Below are 24,316 nucleotides of genomic sequence, written 5' to 3'. Positions count from 1 at the left end.
CTGAATCCAGAAGATTTAACAGCCATGCTCCTGTGCATCAACAGTTGGTGTCATGTAGCTATGTGCTTCTTTTGTTCCTCCCGGGAAGGTACACCCTGACTCAGTCCATTTCTTTTTTTATATATATTTCTTTTATTAGTTTTAGCAGTTACTCAGCATTACGGTTCAGCTACATTTCCTAGCCACCTCCCCTCCCACCCATAGTTGGCTGCCAAGGCAGCTCAGTCAGGTCCCCAAATGCTTGGACCACCTCACTACAGAAGGCTTCCACGCCTGGGCATGTCCACCACATATTTATTTAGGTCCCCATTGCTATCCTGCATTTGGAACATAGCTCCAACTTGGTGTATTCTAGCCACGGCAGTGTAACTTAATAGTTTCTGACACATTTAGAATGTATCAATTTCAGGGGTGCATTGCATGTGACCTTTCTACAGTTGCCCAACATGGATACTCAGCCACGCTCTCTCAACTTTACACCCATATCACCTTCGCACTGTGATTTCAGCGTTGCAATGCGGACATCAGTGCACAATATAAGTAATGCATAGATCCGAGCGTTGTTTGCCCTCTCCCCCAGTATATAGGATTGTCTGATTTAAGACATGCGTTTCCTGCTTTTGTGGAAATCCTACCCAGGCTTTATGAATAGCCACTGCCAGACCACCTCACGCCAGGAAACATCCACTAGCAACCACCCATCTAGACCAGAAGTTCACATAACCCACCACCTGACCATCCTAATACAGATCTGCCAATCTCTGCGGGATATCTCTCTCTTCCCTGCGCCTTAGGAATAGAGGCAGTGTAGGGCTAATTCCAGTGTGCCAAGGAATCAGATGCTGCATATAAATATACTCCTCCCCTTCACTCTTTGACGTCCACCCCCATATATCCAAAAGGGTCCTTATGTGCACTAGCAAGGCTGCTCTTTTCTTTGGGGGAACTAGAGGTGATGCCATTAGCTCCTGTGGTCAGACTAAGCGTGACAGAATCCCAGCCACAGGATTAGTGCCTACCTCTTGGAACCCCGGTACTGTATGTTGTAGGCGAGCCGCCCAGTAGTAAGTCCTGACTTTTGGTGCCTGTAGCCCTCCTCTATTCCACAGAAGTTTCTGGACGTCCGGGCTGATCTGTGGCCTTCTGTACCCCCAGTAAAACAACTGGAGTAAACTCATCCAGTCGGCGAAAGAAGGATTCCTGTATGCGCATTTTCATGTGTTGTAGCACGTACAGCACATGAGGCAACATGATAATCTTACTGATAGTGATGTGCCCCATGAGAGACATCGGGAATGGCAACCATTTACGCACACTCTGCTCCAGGCCAACCGGAAAAGCACACACATTAGAATCATAGGTTTCAGTCACTTCTGAGCTCAAATACACACCCAGATACTTTAAAGGAATTGTCTGAACCTATATATTGGGTAGTTGAGTACCTTTGGCCAGGGCCACCCTTGTGGGGTATACCACTGATTTGACAGCATTCAGTCCAATGACTAAAGCGAATATCAACTGAGAGAGAGGGCACTGCTGGTGAGGGTCCCACTCTCCACTGGCCACTCTTGTCCTACTAGCAGTGAGAATTAACTTCACCCATCTCAGGTAGTCAGCCCCTAGAGCATCACGCTGGAATGCATGATCCATAAATGTATATAACATTACTGTGGCACACGTTTGACAAATTTAGACAATTTTGTTAAACATACATTATGTACTTTGATTCGACATTGAAGTAATCAGAGCAAGACATTATTCAAATATTATCAACTATAGAGAAAGTCCCACCAAATAAATCTTACATCCGTCTTGAATTCAGAATTTTAATCCAAAAAATATATCTGTCACATCTCCACTCATGATTCATATGTCTCAGTATATACCTTAACAGGTCAAAGTTGTGAGTCCAAATTGAGCCACAGAAAAAACAAGTTCCATATTGACTTCCTAGTCCAGTCTTATTAGTTCATCCTTTGTTAAATCAAATTTTCTGGTCCAGTCTTATTAGTTCATCCTCTTTGTTAAATCAAATTAACTGCCGTTATGAAATTTCAATTATAGATTTTTCATCTCGTTTTTTTATATAACGACCTCACAGCCAACACGTGTTTCATCAAACGACTTCATCAGGGCCGAAGTTCGGTCTCTACCTTCAATACAAAATCTTCTATATGTTAGAACCACATCAATAATAAAATTTAAAAAACAGCATAATCTCATAACTTTAAAGTCCATTATATTAACAATCAATCAAAAATGGAGAATAGAGCCCCACTTCATGCTACCAATTTCAATTAGCATTCCACTACACCGAGTGACAAACTGTTAGTGTGAAGATACTCCCACTGTGCACCTAAAAGGAAACATAAATAAGTGCCACCAACTTGCCAACGCCAAGGACTAAATTAATCCATAAGAGAATCACAAACACAGTAGTTTGCTTGTTAGTTTGTGAAAGACATAACCAGTCTTACTGACACAGTACAAATAAGAGCCAACGCAATTCTCTACCACCTTCAAATCCAAGTATAATTATAATTACCTAATATATGGTTAACAAGTATCTGAAATTAGGTCTCTTCATCTATGCGAGGGAACATCCATTTACTAGTGCCAAGCATTATTTCAAACAAAAGTTTTCCATTGTCATTCTCACTAAAATGCGAGTACAAAAGGTGCCGTGAATTTTAGTTGTGCTCCGTAACTTCAAACGGAATCAAATATGTATTAAAAGTAAATACAGACTTCCGAACTCCATAATACATGCCCCCGCAAACTCCACTACTTCCTCTAATTCGGCTGGGCGAGCTCAGATTGGTCTCACCTTATTACGATCCTTGCTCAACGCCGCATACACATAGCAGCTCTGTACCGATTTTCCTTTCACTAATAGTCAGACGCATGTGCGCTATCCGAGCTGCGCCCGCTTAGCTCTCAATATAACCATGCCAACATGAAAATAAAGAACGGACTTCTAGACCTAGTCCTCCATAGAAATAGAAAGAGGACTTTATGGAAATAAACCACAATGGTCTTATTCATTTAAGTTGCTCATCCACAAATATAAAACATTCTAACTCCTCCTCATTTCAAACCATTAAGGAAACTAACCCACTTGCAAACCACAATTAAACAGACTGTGTCAGTAAGGTTGTTATGTCCCTAACTCCATTAGATTTAGTCTTATCAATTCCAAGACAATTAGTCTGAAATAAAAGTATAATAAAATGAAAAAATAAACCAAATAAAAAACATAGGACGATGTCTAATAGTATAAAGAACCGTTAACAATTACATAATCAGTCTTAAGTCTTTTCCCTCTTACTTATAAACCATACAAATATTTGATCTAGAATAGTCAACTTGAAAATCTTTTCATATTATTGCTGTAGATATCAGACAATTTGTTCACATGTTATTCTTAAATGATAATATTTGTTAACTGAGGTGCAGTAGTATACATAAATATACATGTGTACAATTATAAATACAATGGGCATTAACAGTTACAATAGAATAATCCTGTTCATGATTGATTCTGAATTGTCATATTGGTTATTCCTGGACCTATGTCCCCAGAAAATATTCCAATTCCCGGTCTGTATTTAACCCTTCCTCAACAGCTCTAAGATGCATTATCCATGTTGCTTCCTTCCTCCTTAATGTCAATTCCCTATTTCCCCCTCTCTGATCTTTTGGTACATGTTCACAACCAAAGAACTCAAAACCATTTCGTGTATTTTGAAACTCGCAATTCACCATATGTGCCCCCAGTGGATATCTGACGTCCTGTTCTAAGGCTCTTGCATGTTCCTCAATTCTCACTCTCAGAGGCCGAATTGTACTTCCAACATAATATCGTCCATATCTACAAAGGACTAAGTATACCAGGTAAGATGTATTGCAATTGATATTAGATCTAATAGTAAATGTCTCACCCTTTTGGTTCAAAAATTATTTTTTGCCATGGCAAGGCCATTTACATAATCTGCAGTCTCCACACTTAAAAAAACCTATTCTTCGAGCTGATAACTAATCAATATTAGGATTTACTTTGGGGAAACTAGGGCTGAGAATATCCTTCAATGATCTCCCCTTCCGATAAGTGAATATTGGCTTCTTAGTCACAAATTCTCTTAAACACTCATCCTGATATATATGCCAATGTTTTAGAAAATACTTCTTCAAAAACATTTTCCTTTCTTACACTCCAAGAAGGCTCCACGTTGCTCTATACACACACAGAACCCTGAGAATGCTTCAGAGAGTGTGTTCATCTGAGTTATTTTACCAGGGTTCCAACCTGTGACCAAATATACTAAGATCTCTGCACCGGGAAATTTTATTGGCTGTGTTATTTTGCAGGTTCCTAAACACTGACATGCAGATTTTATCTAAGTATGTGGGGCCTCAATTCCCTCAATTTTGCCAAAAGGCAATCCTGTAACAAGCTGATTACACTAAGAACCCTGCAAGAGCTACAATATACTGCTATACTATTTTACCAGGATGAAGCCCATGACCTAAAGGTTTTGCAAAGCTGTCTGCCGCAATTGCAGTAACCTGCTGGTCTATCTTACCAGGATTGCAACGTTGTGACCTACATGTTACACAAAGGATCTTTCATCCAGTGCAATAAGATGCTGTCCTATTTTCACAGGAAGTGGTCCTGGAACCTGCACATTGTACAAAGCTGGCTGCAGCTCCTGCAGTTACCTCCTCCTGCGCTGTCATAACCATGAAAACCTTTAACTGGCAGATTGTTCGAAAATCACTGCAAGCATTTGCAATAACCTACTGATATATTTTGCCAAATGCAACCCTGTGACTTTTATGTAAAACCCTTTTAGAAGGTGCAGTAACATGCTATGGCTTCATGCCAGTAACAATTATACAAAGTTTACAGAAAAAAACTCTGCAGGATTTACCTTGACCTGGATTATAGGGCACACACATACTGTGCTATGTTGTTTTTCAGGATGCCTGTTAGACTTGTCATCCTTATGGTGATCTACCCTACAACACCTTTTGCCTTACTCCTCCTTAATTTGCTGATCTCGTTTTTGGTGGCCTTATTACTTAGTGCAGTTTAACAATGCTGACCAGTTCTCAGTGTATGTGATCACTCCCTAAAACGTGGTAACATTGGCTTACACCTAATTGGCACACATTGCTTGTAAGTCCCTAGTTGATTTGCAGTACCTGCACCCAGGGCTTGAGAGTTAATTACTACTAGTGGGCCTGCAGCACCAATTCACCCACTTGAGTAGCCTGCAAACATGTCTCTGGTCTGCCATTGCAGCCTGTGATTGCAATCACAAACTCCCATTTCGACCTGGCAAAATAAATAAAATGGCAGGGTGCAGTGTATTTTAATAGTTTGAACTGTAGTTTAACTTTACATGCCCTCTAGTGAAAAGCTCTTAAGTGTGTTTTTCACTACTGCAAGGCCTACCTCCCCCTTTCATTTGGTTATCTTATTGCATTTAATAAGTGCTAACTCAATTGGAGGCAGATAGGATCTTTAGAGTTTGGTGTCTACAGAACTGCAATTGAAATCCCCTTTTAGTGGTAAAGTTGGATTTGAAGTTGCAATTCTAAAAATGCTACTTTTATAAAGTTGTCATTTTCTTGTCTTAACCATTTGGTGCCTTCGACCTGTATCCTGGGTCACACAAAAAAGTGTAGCTGGCACTTGGTCTTTGTGCATTGGTCCCAGACAGTGAGGCAAAGGCTGACTTTTTTTTTTTTATGGGGAGATGGTCTGAGAAGATACAGTCTCAGTAGAAATGTGTTGGCCATTGGGGAGTGTTTAGTTAACTTGCTCTCATTCAGACAGGCCACCCACCAAGGGCGACTCTGTAAATGATTGTGTCTTGCTGAATTCTAATGTTGATTGATCCGTGAAATTTAATTTTGAGGTGTTTTATTTATGTATCTACCTGCACGATGAATAAAGTGATTTGAACTGAACTGAGTAGGGTTTCACCTATCTCAACAACTAATCCAATTTCCTACAATGCAACATTGTGAGTTTCAGATTACAGAAAGAGCCCTTCAGGGGGTACAAAAATTAGTGCATACCTGTGAATGACCAGCAGTTTTTATAAAGATCTCTCCCTTCTACCAGAAACATAAAGTCTCATTTTCGACTAATAAACAATGAAAGCAAAAGACAACCAGGCTTACATAACCTCCCTGTATCCAGAATTGTAGCTTGCCCTTCAATGTTTTTTATGCATCTAAGTACATAGTTACCCATCCCACTGGTGCCTCTTCAGAAAAGATAGCTGAATAGGCCCGTCTGATTTGAACCTTCGACCTTGAGGTCAGGTGCAGATGCTTGGCCTCAAGCAACTAGTGAACACCCCCACCCACATCGCCGGACACACACTTGACCCCATCTTCTCTGCCAGCAAACACGTTTCCTTCAGCCACGCCTCCGCTCTACACTGGACCGACCACAGTTGTGTCCACTTCACCTTCCGACGCAAGACCCGCCACCTCCGCACTCAACCCATCCCTCGTCGACAGTGGAACAAAATCCCCGAAGAACAGCTTTTCTCCACGCTCATCGACAACAAACCTACCTTCAACGGCGACCCCAACGACCCAGCCCTCAGCCTCACGAACTGGATCACCAACTGCGCAGACAACCTCGCTCCCCTCAGACGCCTTCCAAGACAGGCCAACACCAAAAAACCTCTCTGGTTCTCTGACACCCTTAAAGAATCAAAGAAAACCTGTTGCGCCCTCGAGAAAGCCTGGCGTAAGGACCACACCGCAGACAACATGACCGCCCTCAAGAACGCTACCCGCGAACACCACCACCTGATCCGTGCAGCCAAAAGGAATTTCTTCACAGACAGACTGGACAAAAACAGCCACAACAGCAGAGAACGCTTCAGCATTGTAAAAGAGTTCTCCAACCCCAACGCCATCACGCCCTCACAAGACCTGTGCAACTTCCTCGCCACCTTCTTTCATCGTAAGATTACCGACCTACACGACAGCTTCGGACACCAGACCCAGCCGACCAACACTGAACCCACACCCCCAGCCATCACCCTCAACGCCTGGACCCACATCAACACAGAAGAAACCAAAACCACCATGAACTCAATCCACTCCGGTGCCCCCTCGGACCCCTGCCCACACTTCATCTTCAATAAAGCCGACTCCATCATCGCCCCGCACCTCCAGACCATCATCAACTCCTCGTTTTCGTCTGCTACCTTCCCCGAAAGCTGGAAACACGCTGAAGTCAACGCCCTACTGAAGAAACCTACGGCTGACCCAAGCAACCTGAAGAACTTCCGCCCCATCTCGCTCCTCCCCTTCCCTGCCAAAGTCATAGAGAAGACCTTCAACAGCAGCTTACCAACTTCCTTGAAGACAACAACCTTCTCGACACCTCTCAATCCGGATTCCGAGCCAACCACAGCACTGAAACCGCCCTCATCTCAGTCACAGATGTTATCAGAACCCTGATGGACAACGGTGAAACAGTCGCCCTCATCCTCCTCGACCTCTCGGCTGCCTTCGACACCGTCTGTCACCGCACCCTAATAACCCGCCTCTGCTCCACCGGGATCCAAGGCCAGGCCCTGGACTGGATCGCCTCCTTCCTCTCCAGCCGCTCTCAAAGAGTCTACCTCCCACCTTTTCGCTCAGACCCCACCGAGATCATCTGCGGGGTCCCACAAGGCTCCTCGCTCAGCCCGACACTCTTCAATGTCTACATGATCCCCCTCGCTGACATCGTACGCAAGCACAGCATCATCATCACCTCCTACGCTGACGACACTCAACTTATACTCTCCCTCACCAAGGACCCCACCAGCGCAAAGACCAAACTGCAAGATGGTATGAAGGACGTCGCAGATTGGATGAGACTCAGCCGTCTGAAACTGAACTCAGACAAAACGGAAGTCCTCATCCTCGGTAACACCCCGACCACCTGGGACGACTCCTGGTGGTCCACGGCCCTTGGCACCTCACCGACCCCCTCAGACCACGCTCGCAACCTCTGCTTCATCTTGGACCCACTTCTCACCATGACCAAACAAGTCAATGCTGTGTCCTCCTCCTGCTTCCTCACCCTCCGCATGCTCCGGAAGATCTTCCGCTGGATCCCCGCCCTCGTCACTAGCCGCCTGGACTACGGCAACACCCTTTACCCTGGGACCACCGCAAAACTCCAGAAACGTCTGCAACGAATTCAAAACGCCTCCGCCCGCCTCATCCTCGACATACCCCGCAACAGCCACATCTCCGCCCACCTGAGACACCTGCATTGGCTTCCCGTCAGCAAAAGGATCACCTTCCGACTCCTCACCCACGCACACAAAGCCCTCCACAACAATGGACCAGAATACCTCAACCGCCGCCTCCAGCTTTTACGCCCCCACCCGTCTTCTCCGATCCACCAGCCTCGCTCTCGCCGCCGTCCCTCGCATCCGCCGCTCCACAGCGGGTGGGAGGTCCTTCTCCTACCTGGCGGCCAAGACTTGGAACACCCTCCCCACCATCCTCAGGACCACTCCGTATTCCGGAGACTCCTCAAGACCTGGCTTTTCGAGCAGCAGTAACCCCTTCCCCCTAGCGCCTTGAGACCTGAACGGGTGAGTAGCGCGCTTTATAAATGTTAATGATTTGATTTGATTTGATTTGATTTGACCAAGTCCAATAGTCGTGACAGTGTCCAGGGGGGGCAGGAGCCCAGGAAACCCTGGATGAAGGTGCAAGGAAGCTGCCTCCGGTTGGAAGAAGCTTGGAGTTCTGCAAGAAAGAAGAGGACTAGGGACTTCTCCTTTGGGAGACGGATGTCCCACGTCGCGATTAAGCTTGCAGAGGTGTTCCCACGCAGAAAGACCGCAAACAAGCCTTGCTAGCTGCAAGGGTCTTGGTAGAGGTTTTTGGGTGCTGCTGAGGACCAGGAAGGATCAGGATGTCGCCACTTAGAGGAGGAGACAGAGGGGGTGCTCAGCAACTCAGAGAGCCCTCACAGAAGCAGGCAGCACCCGCAGAAGTACCCCAACATGAACTTGGAAGAAGAGTGAACAGGAGTCCACGCGAAGTTACAAAAGGTGTTCCCAGAACGTCAGAGGACAACTCAGAAGGTTGTGCACTGCAGGACGGAGTGCTGGGGACCCAGGCTAGGCTGTGCACAAAGGAAATCCTGGAAGAGTGCACAGGAGCCGGAGCAGCTGCAAATCATGCAGTACACAGCGTTGCAGTCTAGTGTGGGGAGGCAAGGACTTACCTCCACCAAACTTGGACTGAAGAGTCACTGGACTGTGGGAGTCACTTGGACAGAGTTGCTGAGTTCTAGGGACCACGCTCATCAGGATGAGAGGGGACCCAGAGGACCGGTGATGCAGTCTTTTGGTGCCTGCATTAGCAGGGGGAACATTCCGTCGACCCACGGGAGATTTCTTCGGAGCTTCTGGTGCAGGGTGAAGGCAGGCTACCCCCACAGCATGCATCACCAGGAAACAGTTGAGAAAGCCGGCAGGATTAGGCGCTACTATGTTGCTGGTAGTCGTCTTGCTACTTTGTTGCTGTTTTGCAGGCATCCTGGAGCAGTCAGCGGTCGATCCTTGGAAGAAGGTGAAGAGGGAGATGCAGAGGAACTCTGGTGAGCTCTTGCATTCGTTATCTGAAGAATTCCCCAAAGCAGAGACCCTAAATAGCCAGAAAAGGAGGTTTGGCTACCAAGGAAGGAGGATTGGCTACCAAGAGAGGTAAGAGCCTACCAGAAGGAGCCTCTGACATCACCTGCTGGCACTGGCCACTCAGAGCAGTCCAGTGTGCCCCTAACACCTCTGTTTCCAAGATGGCAGAGGTCTGGGACACACTGGAGGAGCTCTGGGCACCTCCCCTGGGAGGTACTGGTCAGGGGAGTGGTCACTCCCCTTTCCTTTGTCTAGTTTTGCGCCAGAGCAGGGTTGGGTAGACCGGTGTAGACTGGCTTATGCAGAGATGGGCACCATCTGTGCCCATCAAAGCTTTTCCAGAGGCTGGGGGAGGCTACTCCTCCCCAGCCCTTCACACCTATTTCCAAAGGGAGAGGGTGTAACACCCTCGCTCAGAGGAAATCCTTTGTTCTGCCTTCCTGGGCCAGGGGTGCCTGGACCCCAGGAGGGCAGAAACCTGTCTGAGGGATTGACAGCAGCTGCAGTGGAGACCCCGGAAAGGCAGTTTGACAGTACCCGGGTTCTGTGCTAGAGACCCGGGAGATCATGGAATTGTCCCCCCAATACCAGAATGGTATTGGGGTGACAATTCCATGATCTTAGACATGTTACATGGCCATGTTTGGAGTTACCATTGTGACGCTATGCATAAGTATTGACCTATGTATAGTGCACGCGTGTAATGGTGTCCCCGCACTCACAAAGTCTGGGGAATTTGCCCTGAATGATGTGGGGGCACCTTGGCTAGTGCCAGGGTGCCCACACACTAAGTAAATTTGCACCCAACCTTCACCAGGTGAAGGTTAGACATATAGGTGACTTATAAGTTACTTATGTGCAGGGGTAAATGGCTGTGAAATTACGTTAACGCTATTTCACGCAGGCCGCAGTGGCAGGCCTGTGTAAGAATTGTCAGAGCTCCCTATGGGTGGCAAAAGAAATGCTGCAGCCCTTAGGGATCGCCTGGAACCCCAATACCCTGGGTACCTCAGTACCATATACAAGGGAATTATATGGGTGTACCAGTATGCCAATGTGAAGTGGTAAATGTAGTCACTAGCCTGTTGGTGACAAATTTGGAAAGCAGAGAGAGCATAACCACTGAGGTTCTGGTTAGCAGAGCCTCAGTGAGACAGTTAGGCATCACACAGGGAACACATACAGGGCACATACTTATGAGCACTGGGGCCCTGCCAGGCAGGGTCCCAGTGACACATAGACTAAAACAACATATATACAGTGAAATATTGGGGTAACATGCCAGGCAAAATGGTACTTTCCTACAGGAATAAAACAGGATCGCAAATAGGATTGCCTGGGAGGCAAGGGTGGGGATGTCCAGGGAGGAGTTTGGGAAGTCAAGGGAGCGGAGAAAAGAACAGAACTTGTACTCCTGCTGAGTGATAAAACGGAAATGCTAGAGAAACATGCAAAAAGAAAAATAGTTCACCCGATATAATGAGTCGAAGGACTTGATTAATAAAAACCAGGATGAAACCTAAATGCTCCCGGAGCTAGACAAACAAAAGATTGGGAGAGGAGGCATCGAATCACAAGGAGGTAATTAAAATAAATAACCAAGTCATTCAGTCATGAGCAGAGTATCACAAAGCCCACCATAAATATAAGTTAAAGTATTTGGTTAAAGCTGTCTGTAGCAAGACCACAGAAATAAAAAAACAGTTTTACTCTCCACCACAGCTTACCCAAGGGTCTCTTAGAGATAGCTTGTGGCTCCCTTCTCCTCTGCAGATGGTGTCCTTGTAGAGCGGTACGAGTTCCTTTACCTCCGACTGGTCTGTGAGCTTTAACATGGCAAAGGCTGCTGTATATCAAGTACCGGTGGATAGGTTGAAGAGCCTTATTTCATAAATTCTGCTCTTTCAGGGAGTCTCTATCCTTTTTCTCTTTTACCTCGGTTAAGACATTACACAACTGTATGTTAATTTCTTCCTACCATTGGAAGACCACACTATGTTTTGCAAGTCCTGCTATAAGTGTCATTTCTCTCTTGCACAGAACCCAGAGATCATAAGCATTGCAATTTAAAGATTGCCACCTGCTGCAATTCTTTCCCTTTTCAGTGTTAAACGTAGGAGCCAGCGAGCCTCTCAGAATTCATCATTGTCAATCATAGCCCTAAATTTGATTGAAAATCTATATGGCATGGCGAAAAAGTTTGGCCTGCTTTCAGTGCGGCAGAAAACACTTATTCAGAGAATGTGCAAAAATCTGTAATGCTGTCAGTCTCGGGTGTTATGCCATTAGAGACAAATAGGAGTGATATATTGTTCCTTTTGCCAGGTTGGATATTGAACAAGAGCCTCAAAAAACTCAAATGTTTGAAAGGGTGAAACATCCGGTGCCTATATGAGAAATGGGTTATTAACCTAAGGTAAGGTAAATATTTATTCTTTCAGTTGTTTAAAACCAGAACAGTTTTGCCAAGTTACATGGTAAAAAACATTCTAAGGAAAAGAAAGAAGATTAGTATTGCGATACAAGTTACGTGGTAAAAATACGTTAAATGAAGGTTGAAGAATTTGAAGGTTAAAATTAATAAATCGTTAAAAATAACTCAGTTAAGGTGGGGGATAGAAAATGTGCAGGTCAGGGTTCCAGGATTTTGTTAGAGATAGGTTAATTACTGTCCCAGTCTTGAGAAGTGTCATTAGTACTCATAGACCTTTCGTGGTGCGCGTGTGCTCGGCACACTGGAGCTGAAGATCGGAGCATTGTTTTTTGCTTAGTGTGTTTCAGGAACTTAAAAAGCTTACAGTTTAACTGTGGGGGACAGTTTGCATGACATGTTTCAAAAACTTGACAAGCTTGCGGTTTAGCTGGTGGTCATGTGGATTAAAGCAGGCTACAATGGCTCCCCCTGCAAGTCCTAATAGCTCTGTCAATGAACAGCCTCTTAAGAAATCTCTTTTGAAGATCTAGCAGGCCCGGACAAATGCAGATTATGTGTATTAGGTCTTCTTTTGACAAGCACAGTGCTTGCACTGCTCCAAGTTAATATTCTTCCAGGACGAGGCATTGGACAGGGTTGGCTGGTTGCCAAGTCGCGTTGTCATAAGATTATGGTTTATGTGTTGTGCAAACATTGTGGAGTTGTAGGCAGCCTGTTCAAGTTTAGCTTAGTGTTTTATGGCCATCCATGCATTTCCCATGGCACTAAATTTGGCTTTGTCCTCTATGAATAAAAGGATTTTGGTGGCCTTGGTAGCCCCTCTGGAAAAAGAGTTGTATGTTAGGGCAGCCTCCCACAGATCCTTGATTCGTAACTGCACAATTGAGGATCGGAGGTACTTATGGAAGGCTCAGTGCTGGTCATATTCTAGGGCCTGCCAGAGGCAGAGTGACTGATTTTATACCAGGTTTTGACTGCCTCTGCTCTTGTGGCCAGGTCTTGCCGAACAAGTCCAAATTCAAGGCTGAGCTGTGTCAGGGAGGCAGAGTTTTTTAGTTTGTGTTACCGGCATCCAGCGCTGGGATCAGATCTGCCATGAATAGATTAAACAGATGTGCGATGAGTATGCAGACTTGTTTAAGGCCATGGGTTGGGGATATTTTCCTTGAGAGCCTTGTGCCATCCCCGATATTAATGCGTACCCATGTGTCTGAGTATAAAGCAATTATTGCGTTGAGGAGGGGGGCTGGGAGACCCCATTGCTTTAGTCTAATCCAGAGCAGGTGTCTGTTCACTCGGTCAAAGGTGGCCTTGAAGTCATTGAAACCAAGATGTAGTTTCCTATGCCGCCGTTTGTTCTGTTCTACCAGGACAGAAGTTATTTAGATGTTCGTCATAGTACCCACTCCTTTTCTGAAGCCTATTTGGTTGATTAGGACGATTTTATGTTTTTCAGACCATGTAGTTAGTTCGGCAAGGAGCCAGAGCAGGGAGGCGTAATTCTTTGCCTCAACGTCAATAAGGGTGATTAACCTATAGTCGCCCGGATTGCGTCCATTGCCACCCTTGAAAATTGGGTTGATTATAGAGCCTCACCAGCTCTCTGGAATGCCTCCTCCTAAGCTTGCTTCCTGGTATAAGGAGGTTAGCACTTCTGACCACAAGACTACTACTTCTGTAAAGATAGCTTGTGGAAGATATTTGGCCCAGGTGCCCTTCCCGGCGGGCCTTTAGGAGTGCTTGGTGTGTCTTATCGATAGACTGGGTGAATTTGGTCATTTCCCTGTCGTCCAGCGAGATGTTTCCTGTGATGGGCGTCCCTGCTGGCATTTGTAGGGTGTTTCCACGGGGGTTAGACTTCACAGTGAAGATTGTATTAAGGTTCCTCACCCAGGTCTTTTCTGGGATGCTAGAGTTGTTAATTGGATATCCTTGCATGTTTAGAACATTGATGATACCCCAGAATTCCATGGTTTTTATTTTCCTGTGGCATGTTATTTTTAGCCAGAGGGAGCTCGTTTGTTCAGCCTTCTCTTTACATAGATGTCTTTTGTACAGTTTCTTTGAGTTCTTCAGTTGTTCCCAGAGTAGAGGTTGCTTGGGCAGGCACTCAGTAGTCTCGCAAGCTACCTTTGAGCTTTTTTCAATAGTTGGGCTTGTTTTGACAGGTGGGCCGGGGAACTCGATGAATTGGCACTGATGGTTTGTGGTGAGAGTGTTGGTCCAGTATTTTCACTCAGAAGTCCTCCCAGACATCCATTTTGTATTTGTGGGTTTTAAGGCTCTCTAACATCTGCAGATTTGCTGCTAAAGATGAGGCTCCTATTGTGGCAGATGACCAACGTAGTCTCTTCAAGCTTGTTGAATCTGTTTGCCCTATTTGTACCGGGGGAGGTTCACGAACAGGTAAAGAGGACCTTAAGGTCAATATTTGGTACGAGTGATCACTGGAAGTGGTGTATTTTATTTGAAATTGCTGTACCAAAGCAATCAGAGGTAATGTGACTAGGGTGTAGTCTAGAATGGACCGTGAGGTGGGGCAGTGAAAGGTAACTTTGGGGGGGGGTAGTCGCCATTGAACCTCCCATTTAGTACCTGTAGTTTGAGGTATTCTAGTGATGTTGCCAATTGTGCTCCCTGCTGATCACAACGAGTAAAGGTTGATGACACCTGTGTTAAGACGTTCCAGTAGGAGTTATCGGCGCTTAGTATTTCGTCTGCCTCTTGAGTCTTAAATTTGAGTTGAAGTCTCCTGTCAGGATGATGTCCCAGTCACGGTGGGTCTGGTGATATTACCTGATGATGACAGTTAAGCTGTTTATTGCAGCTCGTTTGCGAGCGGAACCGGGGTGAATGTAGGTGTTGATCAATAGCACTGGAGGTCTATCGTAGGAGTTCCAGTTGCAGAGTTTGAGCACTTGGCAGTCTTTGCCTTCATGTGGCAGCACTTCTATATTCAAGGTTAGTAAGAGGTAGACTGCTAGGCCACCACTTGGTCTCCTGTGCAACCTGTGCTTAACTCCGTTTATTTGAAAGGACGTGAAACCCGATAGCGGGAAGACCTGTTGTGACCAAGTTTCCTGGAGTGCGATTATGTCCACGTTATGCCATGCTTTTGGTCGGGAGCCTGTTTCCAGCAATGATTGGGCGCCTGCTATGTTCCAGGATAGCAGTTTTAGGTGCTTCTGGACTGAACCTGCCCATGGTGGGTGTGATTCTCATGCAAGGCGAGGGGCGTTGAGGGCAGCCGGCAGCCACTCCCAACTGACACTATGCGTGGATTTTGGGTTTGAGTTGGGTGGGTGCTTTGATTACCAGAAGAGGCGGGGGAGACTCAGAGGGCGCCCCTCCAGACCGTTGTTGGTGGTTCGACCATTGCCGTGGGAGCGCTAGTGCTCAGAAGCGGGTACGGGTATTTGGCCGGCGCTGGCCTTACTATAGAAATCCCCCAGGTGTCAAAGCGGGAGGCAAACATCAGGATATGATCTGCTATTTCTGCTGTTTCCCAGGTTGTTAGGGTGACTTTGGCTCAATTGTTTTCCTTATCTGGTTGGAATTCTACAGATGTTAGTTCTGCGGAGAACAAGGTGTTGAGCTCTGGGATTGCTTTTAGGAGCCTCATAATGTTCCCTCTGTTCAGGATGTCATGGTTCCCCTGGGAGGTATAGTGTGGTTGGAACCGCAACTTGAGGGGGAGTTCATCTTACATTGCTGGCTGCGATTGTCGTGACTATGTATGGTGTGCAAGTATTTCTGAGTTGCGTGCACTGTTAGGTTTTGCTGGAGCTTGAAATGGAGGATTTTGGGTCCAGTGGGAGGCAGTGACTGTGTGCGTGAGGTGCACTCGCCTTGGTGGAGCAGCTGGTTTTACCACGACTGCGTGGCCATGGGTGCCTGTGTTTACTGTTAGCCTGTTGTTTGAGGGGCCAGTTGCTTGTTTCACTATGTTGGTTCTTTGGGCATCTGGGTTGGTGGGGTGATGACTTGGGCCAGGTGTATGGCCTAGAGCCAGTCGATTTGGGGTTTTTAGTCTAGCGTAAGTTTGATGGTTGCATGTCCTCGCCGAGGGGGGTGGGCTGTGTGGTGGTGTTGTAGATAAATTGCTTCGCACCTGGCGGGAGGCTAAGGGGGAAATCTGAACCTGCCACAGTTTTTGTCCCGGTTGTTGGCTGCCGCTGGTTGGATACTGTTGAGGCAGTCTGGACTGAGTGGGAGTGGGAGTGGGAGTGGGAGTGTGAGGTGGATCATGCCCTTTTTACCATTACGGTAGATTGCTTGTCAACATTGCCAGGGACTCTGGTCCTATGATTTGAGGTTGTGGCTTATGATTCATGTGGAGTGGCTCAGAGTTGGGAATAGGCTGTCAATAGTTTTTGATCCACTTGCAAGCCTGTTGTACCCCACTCTTGGTGGAGGGCTGGAGTCAGCTTGTTCTTGTTCTTTAGGTGGGTCATTTTGGAAAAGGCAGTGTCCTCTAGCATAGAGGATGACAGGGATGAGTCCGCCTGAGCGGCCAGGCTGCTGCAGTCCGGTGTGCTGGTGTTTTTATCTGCCATCTTTGGGACTGCGTTGGTAGGTTGTTTAGCAAAGATGGGGAATATTTTTTTGCATGTCCAGACGTTATGGTCGGATTGCTTCTTCGTGGCTTTTCTTAAGCATTTGCATTGTCTTGTCATTAAGTTTGGATGAGCCGATTTGTTGCTGGGCCAGGTAAGTCCTGGTACTTCTTCCCTAAGGGATAGGTCAGAGGCATGGTTGGTCTGAGAGGAGGTCTGAGCGTGCTCACAGATCAGCTTGTGTTGGATGAGGGTCACATCCAGTTTTAGAGTGGGGCTTGCAGTAGGTGGTGACAGTGTTGCTTCTTGATTCCTGACGGGTTGCAGCGATGTTAGTATATTCAACAGAATATCTGGAAGTGCAGCTAATTTATCGATGATTGGGCCGCAGGCACATTGCTCTTGGTTCGGTACAGGGCCTGCTACTGATTTCACTATTAGAGAAGTGAGGGTGTCCATTTTCTGGTTTATTCCCACAATTTGCTCAGCAATTAAGTTCATAATGTTGATCTGTGTATCCAGTTTGACTGAAAGTTTAGGACTTGAATAGATGATTGTAAGGCAGTCCCACCACAACGGGGTGCTTGGCTCTGGATTGTCTACTTGATCAAGTGTTCATGTAGGGTCTTTTCCTGTTTTTTGGTTGTGCTTCCGTAGAGGGGAGGAGGTTTGCTGGAGAATTGGTAGGTCCAGGTCGTTGCTGTCTTGCCTTGGTGTGCCCTACTTTAGGTGGTAATTTATAGGGGACCTTATGTCGGTGGATGATGACGTATCACTGGGCAGAGGAGTTTCCAGCGTGTGATCCCCTTTGATTAATACAGGGAATGATGGGATTGTCTTGGTTTCACGTGCTCTGTGAGGTTGGAGCACCGATGTGTGAATGGTGTTAGATAGTGCATGACTTCCCTGATGGTTTGGGGAATGGACATATGATAGTTTTTGCTTCTAATGCCTGTAGCAATTCGGCATTGTTTGAGAGGGAGAGAGGGTGGGACCAAAGTTCGTCTGTGTGTAGGCTAAGCACAGGCTGCTTTGCTGGGTTTACCACTGGGTTATTAACTTACGCTGAAAGGCAAAGTGACCATGATTATGTTATAGAATGTTCAGTTGGTGTTCTTGTAGGACTTGGGTATAAACAAAGGTTTCCTTTGGATTGTGGACTGTAGGCAAAAGGGTGTTTACCATTTTTTACAGTCTCCTAAAAATGTGAGTTATCGCAAACTAGTACCCTTCCAGACAATTTTATTTGTATAGGAACTGCATGGTGCATTCTATAGAGACAGCTGGTACTGAGATGTTTTCATTGTAACCCAGATGTTACTTTAAGAGGTGAGTAAACTATGTTTTACCTTAACCACTTAACATAACCACACATTCTCCAGAATCTACCCTTAGTTGTTGTCCGATGTTGTACACCCTTTTCACTTTCATATGATAAATTACTCTTTTTCTTCTATTCCAGACGTAACTCGAGCTGACTTGCAACTTGTTGACATTGGTCAGCAGCAGACACCATGTGACTCCCCATTATACTGTGGCAAGGATCATTCTTCCGTTTTTAATGACCCTTCCTGTAAGTTTGAAACATTCTCCAACGGTATTAATACACCACCAACAAAATGTTCCGAGACCCAGTCACAGATATACAAAGATGATGCTTTTCATCCTCCAAACAATGCTCAACCACAGATTTACAAAGAAAAAACTCATCCGAGTCCAATTAATGTTCAATCACAGATTTACAAAGCGGATACATTACTGAGTCAATATACTTCTCCATCCCAGATTTACCAGGAAGCTGCATTTCAGAGTCAATCGGATAGCCAAACACAAATTTTCAAAGATGATTCTTTACAGAAACAATGTGATACTCAACCAGGAGTGTACAAAGAGGATTCTGTACAGAGCCAGTGTGGTACTCAGTCAAACATTTTCAAAGAGGATATTCAACCACATCTCTTTGACAATACTTTTGATGCAAATCCTTGTGAGGCTCACTTACACAATTACGAAGAACCTAGTCCAAATGAAATGCAATCAGAGGATGATAAAAATCCACATGTGGCCAGTTCACAGAACACAGAAAGCGGACTTCATAGTTTGTATGCAGTCAGTGAACACCAATCACAGAATAATGAGGAAGAGACTCTCCATAATACATATGTGACAGAATCACATAACGATAGTGATGATAATGGAGACACTCCATATGAAATTCCTTCACATGATGGCAACAACAATGCTATTCATAGCCTACATGAAACCTTAACAGAGAATGCAGAGAGTATTCTTCTGAGTCTGTATGAGATCCATGAAGTTCAGACCCAAAATGGGAAATATATTGTCCATGCCCTTCATGAGCCTAAAACACAGAATGACAAAGAGAATACTCTGAGTACTGACAAAAGAAGGGGAAAAAAACCTGGAAAAACACTTAAAAGAGATCCTGCAAGGTCTGCAAGATGCAAAGGAGATAGATCGATGAAAGAAGATATTGGAAATGGGGAGCACATTCACACAGTAATTAAACAAGGCACTCAAATGAAGAGGGAGTTTCAATGTACAGAGTGCAGCAGGAGTTACAGTGACCACTCATCTCTTCTTCTGCACCAAAAGTTACACAGGCTTGAAGCATCCTTTGCATGTCATGGAGGTGATAAGGGAAAACGTCCATATAAATGTAGCCGTTGTGATCAACGCTTCAGCAGAGAATCAACTCTCATTGTACACATGAGACTCCACACAGTAGAGAGACCTTTTAAATGTACCTATTGCGAAAAATGTTTCAAGCAAAGCTCAGGACTTGTTAAACATATTAGAAAACACACTGGTGAAAAACCCTATAAATGTACTGAATGTGGCAAATGCTTTAGCAGGAGCTCTTGTCTGGGTATACACCGTAGAATTCACACTGGGGAGAAACCATACAAATGTACTGAATGTGAGAAAAGCTTCACTCAGAGCTACAGTCTCATTAAGCATCAAAGAACACACACTGGAGTTAAACCGTACAAATGCACTGTCTGCGAGAAATGCTTCAATCAAAAGCAGCATTTGCAAAAGCACCAAAAAAGTCACACTACAAGCTCCGGAAACAATGTAATGGACCCAAGCAAGTGGTTTATGTGCACTTTATGTTTAAAATGCTTTGATGCTAAAGATGCTCTCCGTGCACACCACAAAACTCACAAAAAGCAAATGGAGATTATCCCGTCGATGAAAACTGAGACCATTCCATCAGTGACTGCATCGAAGTCTCCACAAACATGAATGGGAGAACAATGTGTGTTCGCGAAATGTCAGAAATTAGCAAGACCATAGCACATCAGAGAATAAAGAAAACAAGCAAGGAGGAAAAACAAAATGTAGTGTACCACAGACCTAAATCTGATCTCTGCCTAACCAGAATCATGAGTTGGTGAAATACCTTTAATACTGTTAAGTAGAGAAAGGTAATTTAGTGGCAGAGTTATGGTGCATTTAATTCGGAGGGCCAGAGTTCAGTCCAAGGTTAATAATTGGAAAGAGCTTATTTCTGGAACAAAATACTGTAATTCAACAGTCGTCCAATCATCTCACTTGCAGTACTTCTAATATCACCTTGCAGACTATATTTCACACCAGCGTAGTATAGGGAAAAATGAAAGATAAAGCCTCTCTGCATGCATTTGCACACTCCCACACAAACCGTCAGTTTAATGGTCATGTAATTTTAAATCTGTCAATTATAGACCTCCTTAGCTCTTGACTCTAACGGTAATTCTAAGGTGTTTACCTTTTCATGGAAAGGTGAAGGATTTGTAAACGTCAAGACATGCGAATTTTGCCAGTGCCATTCCATCGGCATTGGTATTACAGATCATTTGTTATGTATCTGCATTCTTAGCTAAGTTTTCTGATAAACAATCTTAAATATAATGAACTAATTCTTAATTAATGTGTAAGTGAAAGTAGGCTCAAACCCTTGCTAACTGCGTGCCACACCAACGCCATAATTTGATTGGAAAAAAAGAAACCTTTATCTCTCAACACCGGAGAACATTGAATCACTGTCATTTACAATTTTGTTTTGTCAAAACAGTCATCCGTTTACCTTTAGGCATGAACAGTCAAGCTAGAAATTGTAAACTAAAAATGAACACACTACTTGTAAATTCCTTCCCTCAAACACCAAAATCCGTGACCCAGGTGGAACAATAAAATGATCACACCATCCAAAATGTTTTGCTTTTTTTTTATTTTTTTATATGGCTTTTATATATGTAGACTATTTGGCTCTGAAAATCATTTTTGATTGAGGTCCTTCTCTGTAAGTGCAGAAGCCAAGAACTGCTGGCCACCATTAGTCAAATAAAATAGTATTACCATTGTAGGCTAAGTGAACTCTAAAGAATATATGCAAGGCCTGTAGCTGCTGCTCCTCCAACCAGCACAAAACCTGCAACTGCGTCAATGAAGAACGCACATATACCTCCGTAACATTAAATAATGTTTTGTTGTGCACTTGACAAATGTGAACTGTTCTGCAGCCTTGTACATGACCAAGAGAAGAAATTGCCATATTTAATCCAAGGTATTCACAATTGCATTAGCACTTTGTGTCTCTAGAAGAAACTGGACCCATCCAAACAGAGCATTGCATGTGTGACACCAGTGTTTCACTGTCAGTTTGATGCATCTTAAATGGATTTGTTTGGTTGGTGAGTATTGCGCCCAGATAGACAACCTTTTCACGGTTTACTGCAGGAGTACCATGAGACCGTCAATTCTCAATGTATGCTTTTAATCATAGCTGTTTGGAGACTTTAAACATTTTTTTGTTTGAAAAGTGTGCTGTGATTGTTGCATCCCTCTTGCAACAATAACCTCCTAAATCGGAGGGCCATGAATTCTAGTAAACAAAATAATCCTGTTCATTAATTGTGGAAATGACTGACCTTGTTTTGCTGTTACATGTTTGTGTTTTTTTTGTTTTTTTTTGTTTTTAAGCTTAACATGTAATTTCCAGGTTGGCAGTACATTTGTTGTTGTTGAGGTATTGTGCTCGGGTTTCCACCATCTGGATTTTCTTTCTCTTCATGGTGCATGGCAGAAATGTAGCTTGACACTTAATTGATTCCTTCGGATATAAAATCATCATTCCTGATTGCAGATAAGAAAATGGAGTTCTGAAAATATGCGATTGTCATTGCATTTTTTTTCCTGCACACTTTTGTAAAATATTATGCTGCATATGTTTTCTTGACTACTAAAAGAATCAGTTGCCTATAATAATAAATATTAATGGGCAGGGATATAAACAAACTTTATCTCATTCGAAGGAGAGGTCTTCATTTATGGTCATAATCCCTCTTAGTCCTATCCATGCACAGTATCCCATAAATTATCTATTTGGTCATTTAAAGTATTTTTTATAGTGTAATCTTTGCCACAAGTTTAGTAGAGTTCTGTATAATTAACCCAAGTGACATAGGTAGCGTGGAATGATAGTACAGATGTAGCAGTTTAACTAATAAACAATATGGGTAACCAGAGAGATAGTGGCTCAAAAGTACATTTTTTGGTCCTCTCTGATTGCAAGGAGATCAAATGTTAGTCTTCCGTGATCTGTAATTAAGTCTCACCAACAGGGAGAAGGCTTGTTTTGAGGGTTTGCCTCTTATAGCTGTATGGCTATCCAGAATTCGGCAGCATCTGCTTCTGGTGCTTCTCCATCATCCTGTGATTCCTAGTTTAGGTAGGATGTTGTGTGGATGATGTTGTGTGTTATGCTGTACATGCTACCTTGAAGTTGATTCTAGCTTCTGAAGGTAACCAGTGACAATGCATTAGGATGGGGGTGGGTAGTATTGCCTAATTTCTTTGCTCTTGTACACAGTCAGAGAGCGGATCACATAATGGTTTTTTAGAGGCACAACAGTTAATTTCGGAAGTCCTGTGAGGTTAACACTGTCCCTTTCGAAATTTGTGAGTTCTAGCAGCTGTACTGCTGATCTGTGACTGTGTAAACGATGGCGGTTTTAAGTTTTGTAAGCAGTTGGAGCTGGTAGATGGCAGTTTGATAAAGCTAAACGATGCAACATGTGGAACTAGACCTGGATAAATACCCAGAGTGTATGATAGAAAACCATGTTTGGACTGGAGTGGAGAGTCCCTAGAAAAGAGTAAGACTTTGTTTTGTCATGGTTCATTTAAAAAAATAAAAAAATAAAAAAAATGACTTCAACCTATTGGTAAACCCTCATACTGAATACTTATCTATATAAAAGCGAATGTTTAGAAAGTTTATTTTAGTAGCCTATCTGCTGGCTGTGTTGGTCCAAGTCTGAGATTACAATTAGCAAAAATAATAAGTCACTAGTGTGTAATACAAGTGACAAGAAAATATTTCACAAATTGAAATGAACAAAACAGAGTGTATGTGGCTGGATAGTATGTAGCTGCCAGGGGCAGAAGACTGTTCTTTACAAAAATCATATGGTACCAGTATCCCATCAAGCCTTGTAATTGTCAGTTCATTTTCTGGCTCCTTTGAAAACGATCATGGATCGCTGATGATATTTTGTTTTTTTCCCCTCTAAATGACCTTTCCAAACATTTTCAAAAAATATTTTGAAAGCCTGTGGTGCGTACCCAGTAATTAATACTGAGATATACTTTTTCTTCTTTAATAAATATTCTTCTTGTGGAAGGAATGATGCAGCAAAAGATCGTCAAAACCTCTGCATAGTTTGCCTTTTCGATTCCCATCCTTCTGAGGAAAGTCCACTGTATTGCCTTACTAATAGAACTGTAAAGGAAGATAATAAACCTTCAGGGTAAAATTTCTTGGTAAGCCAGGAGACCAATGAAAGGAAGCTTCCCCAGCATCGTCTGGAGAGTATGAAGGATGAGCCTTCTAGCACACGTCAAACCCCAGTTTTGAGGACTCGCCCAGAGGGAGTTCTAAAAAGAGATCACGTTATGAGGAAGATCTCCACTTCTTTTCCACTTAGAGACCCATGATATAGTTGGTGGGCTTGACATTTAGATGCAACCCTTGTAAAAGAAGCAAGATGATCACCGTCAAAGGATAGTTCAAAGTTACCACTCAACATTGAGCACATCTGTTGGAAAGTGGGTTGCTTGTTTAGGGGAGTGGAAACCCTACTTAAGCATCAACCTCAATCTGTGTCAGGGTGAAACATAAGCTAACCCCAAATTAATCTGTGCTTAACCCATTGGTAGCTTGGCACAGAGCCGATAGGCTTAACTTCGAGGCAACATGTAAAGTATTTTTACAGCATAAAGTGAAAACACAACACAAGACAAATCCCACAACAATTTAGAAAATTGTAGTAAAATGTAATAAATTAATTGAGACCAAAACAACAATAATCCATACAGTAGTACTGGAGGTATGCAATTTTAAAGATTTAAGTAAAAATAATGCCTAGAAGCACACAGCGGTCGTGCCGGACCCAGTCAGTGTCACAATTTCAGGCTGACTGTGATGGAGGGCTGGACACAGGGACCAAGTTAGGCCTCCTGAACAAGAGTACTTTAAATCCTGGTTGCGGAGCGTTGCATAATCCTGCGTCGAGGATGTGCCATGTAGGAGAGGTTTCAGAGAGCTATGATGCAAGGATGCAGTCATCGAAGGGCTT

At 44.1% G+C, this 24,316-nt stretch overlaps 1 protein-coding gene across 2 annotated transcripts in view; it reads left to right on the top strand.

The window, feature by feature from the left end:
• Positions 1-20,890, top strand: part of LOC138268234 (zinc finger and SCAN domain-containing protein 2-like) — a 168,375-nt gene extending 147,485 nt beyond the window's left edge. For both annotated transcript variants that reach the window (XM_069217694.1, XM_069217695.1), the window contains exon 6: positions 18,133-20,890. In XM_069217694.1, coding sequence (XP_069073795.1) covers positions 18,133-19,940 — 1,808 coding nt within the window. In that variant the 3' untranslated portion in view covers positions 19,941-20,890. The remainder of the gene's footprint in view (positions 1-18,132) is intronic.
• Positions 20,891-24,316: the final 3,426 nt, after the last annotated feature.

The sequence above is a fragment of the Pleurodeles waltl genome, chromosome 12 (assembly GCF_031143425.1).
Source record: "Pleurodeles waltl isolate 20211129_DDA chromosome 12, aPleWal1.hap1.20221129, whole genome shotgun sequence".
In the NCBI taxonomy this organism is placed as follows: domain Eukaryota; kingdom Metazoa; phylum Chordata; class Amphibia; order Caudata; family Salamandridae; genus Pleurodeles; species Pleurodeles waltl.
This window is presented reverse-complemented; position numbering and strand designations above follow the sequence as displayed.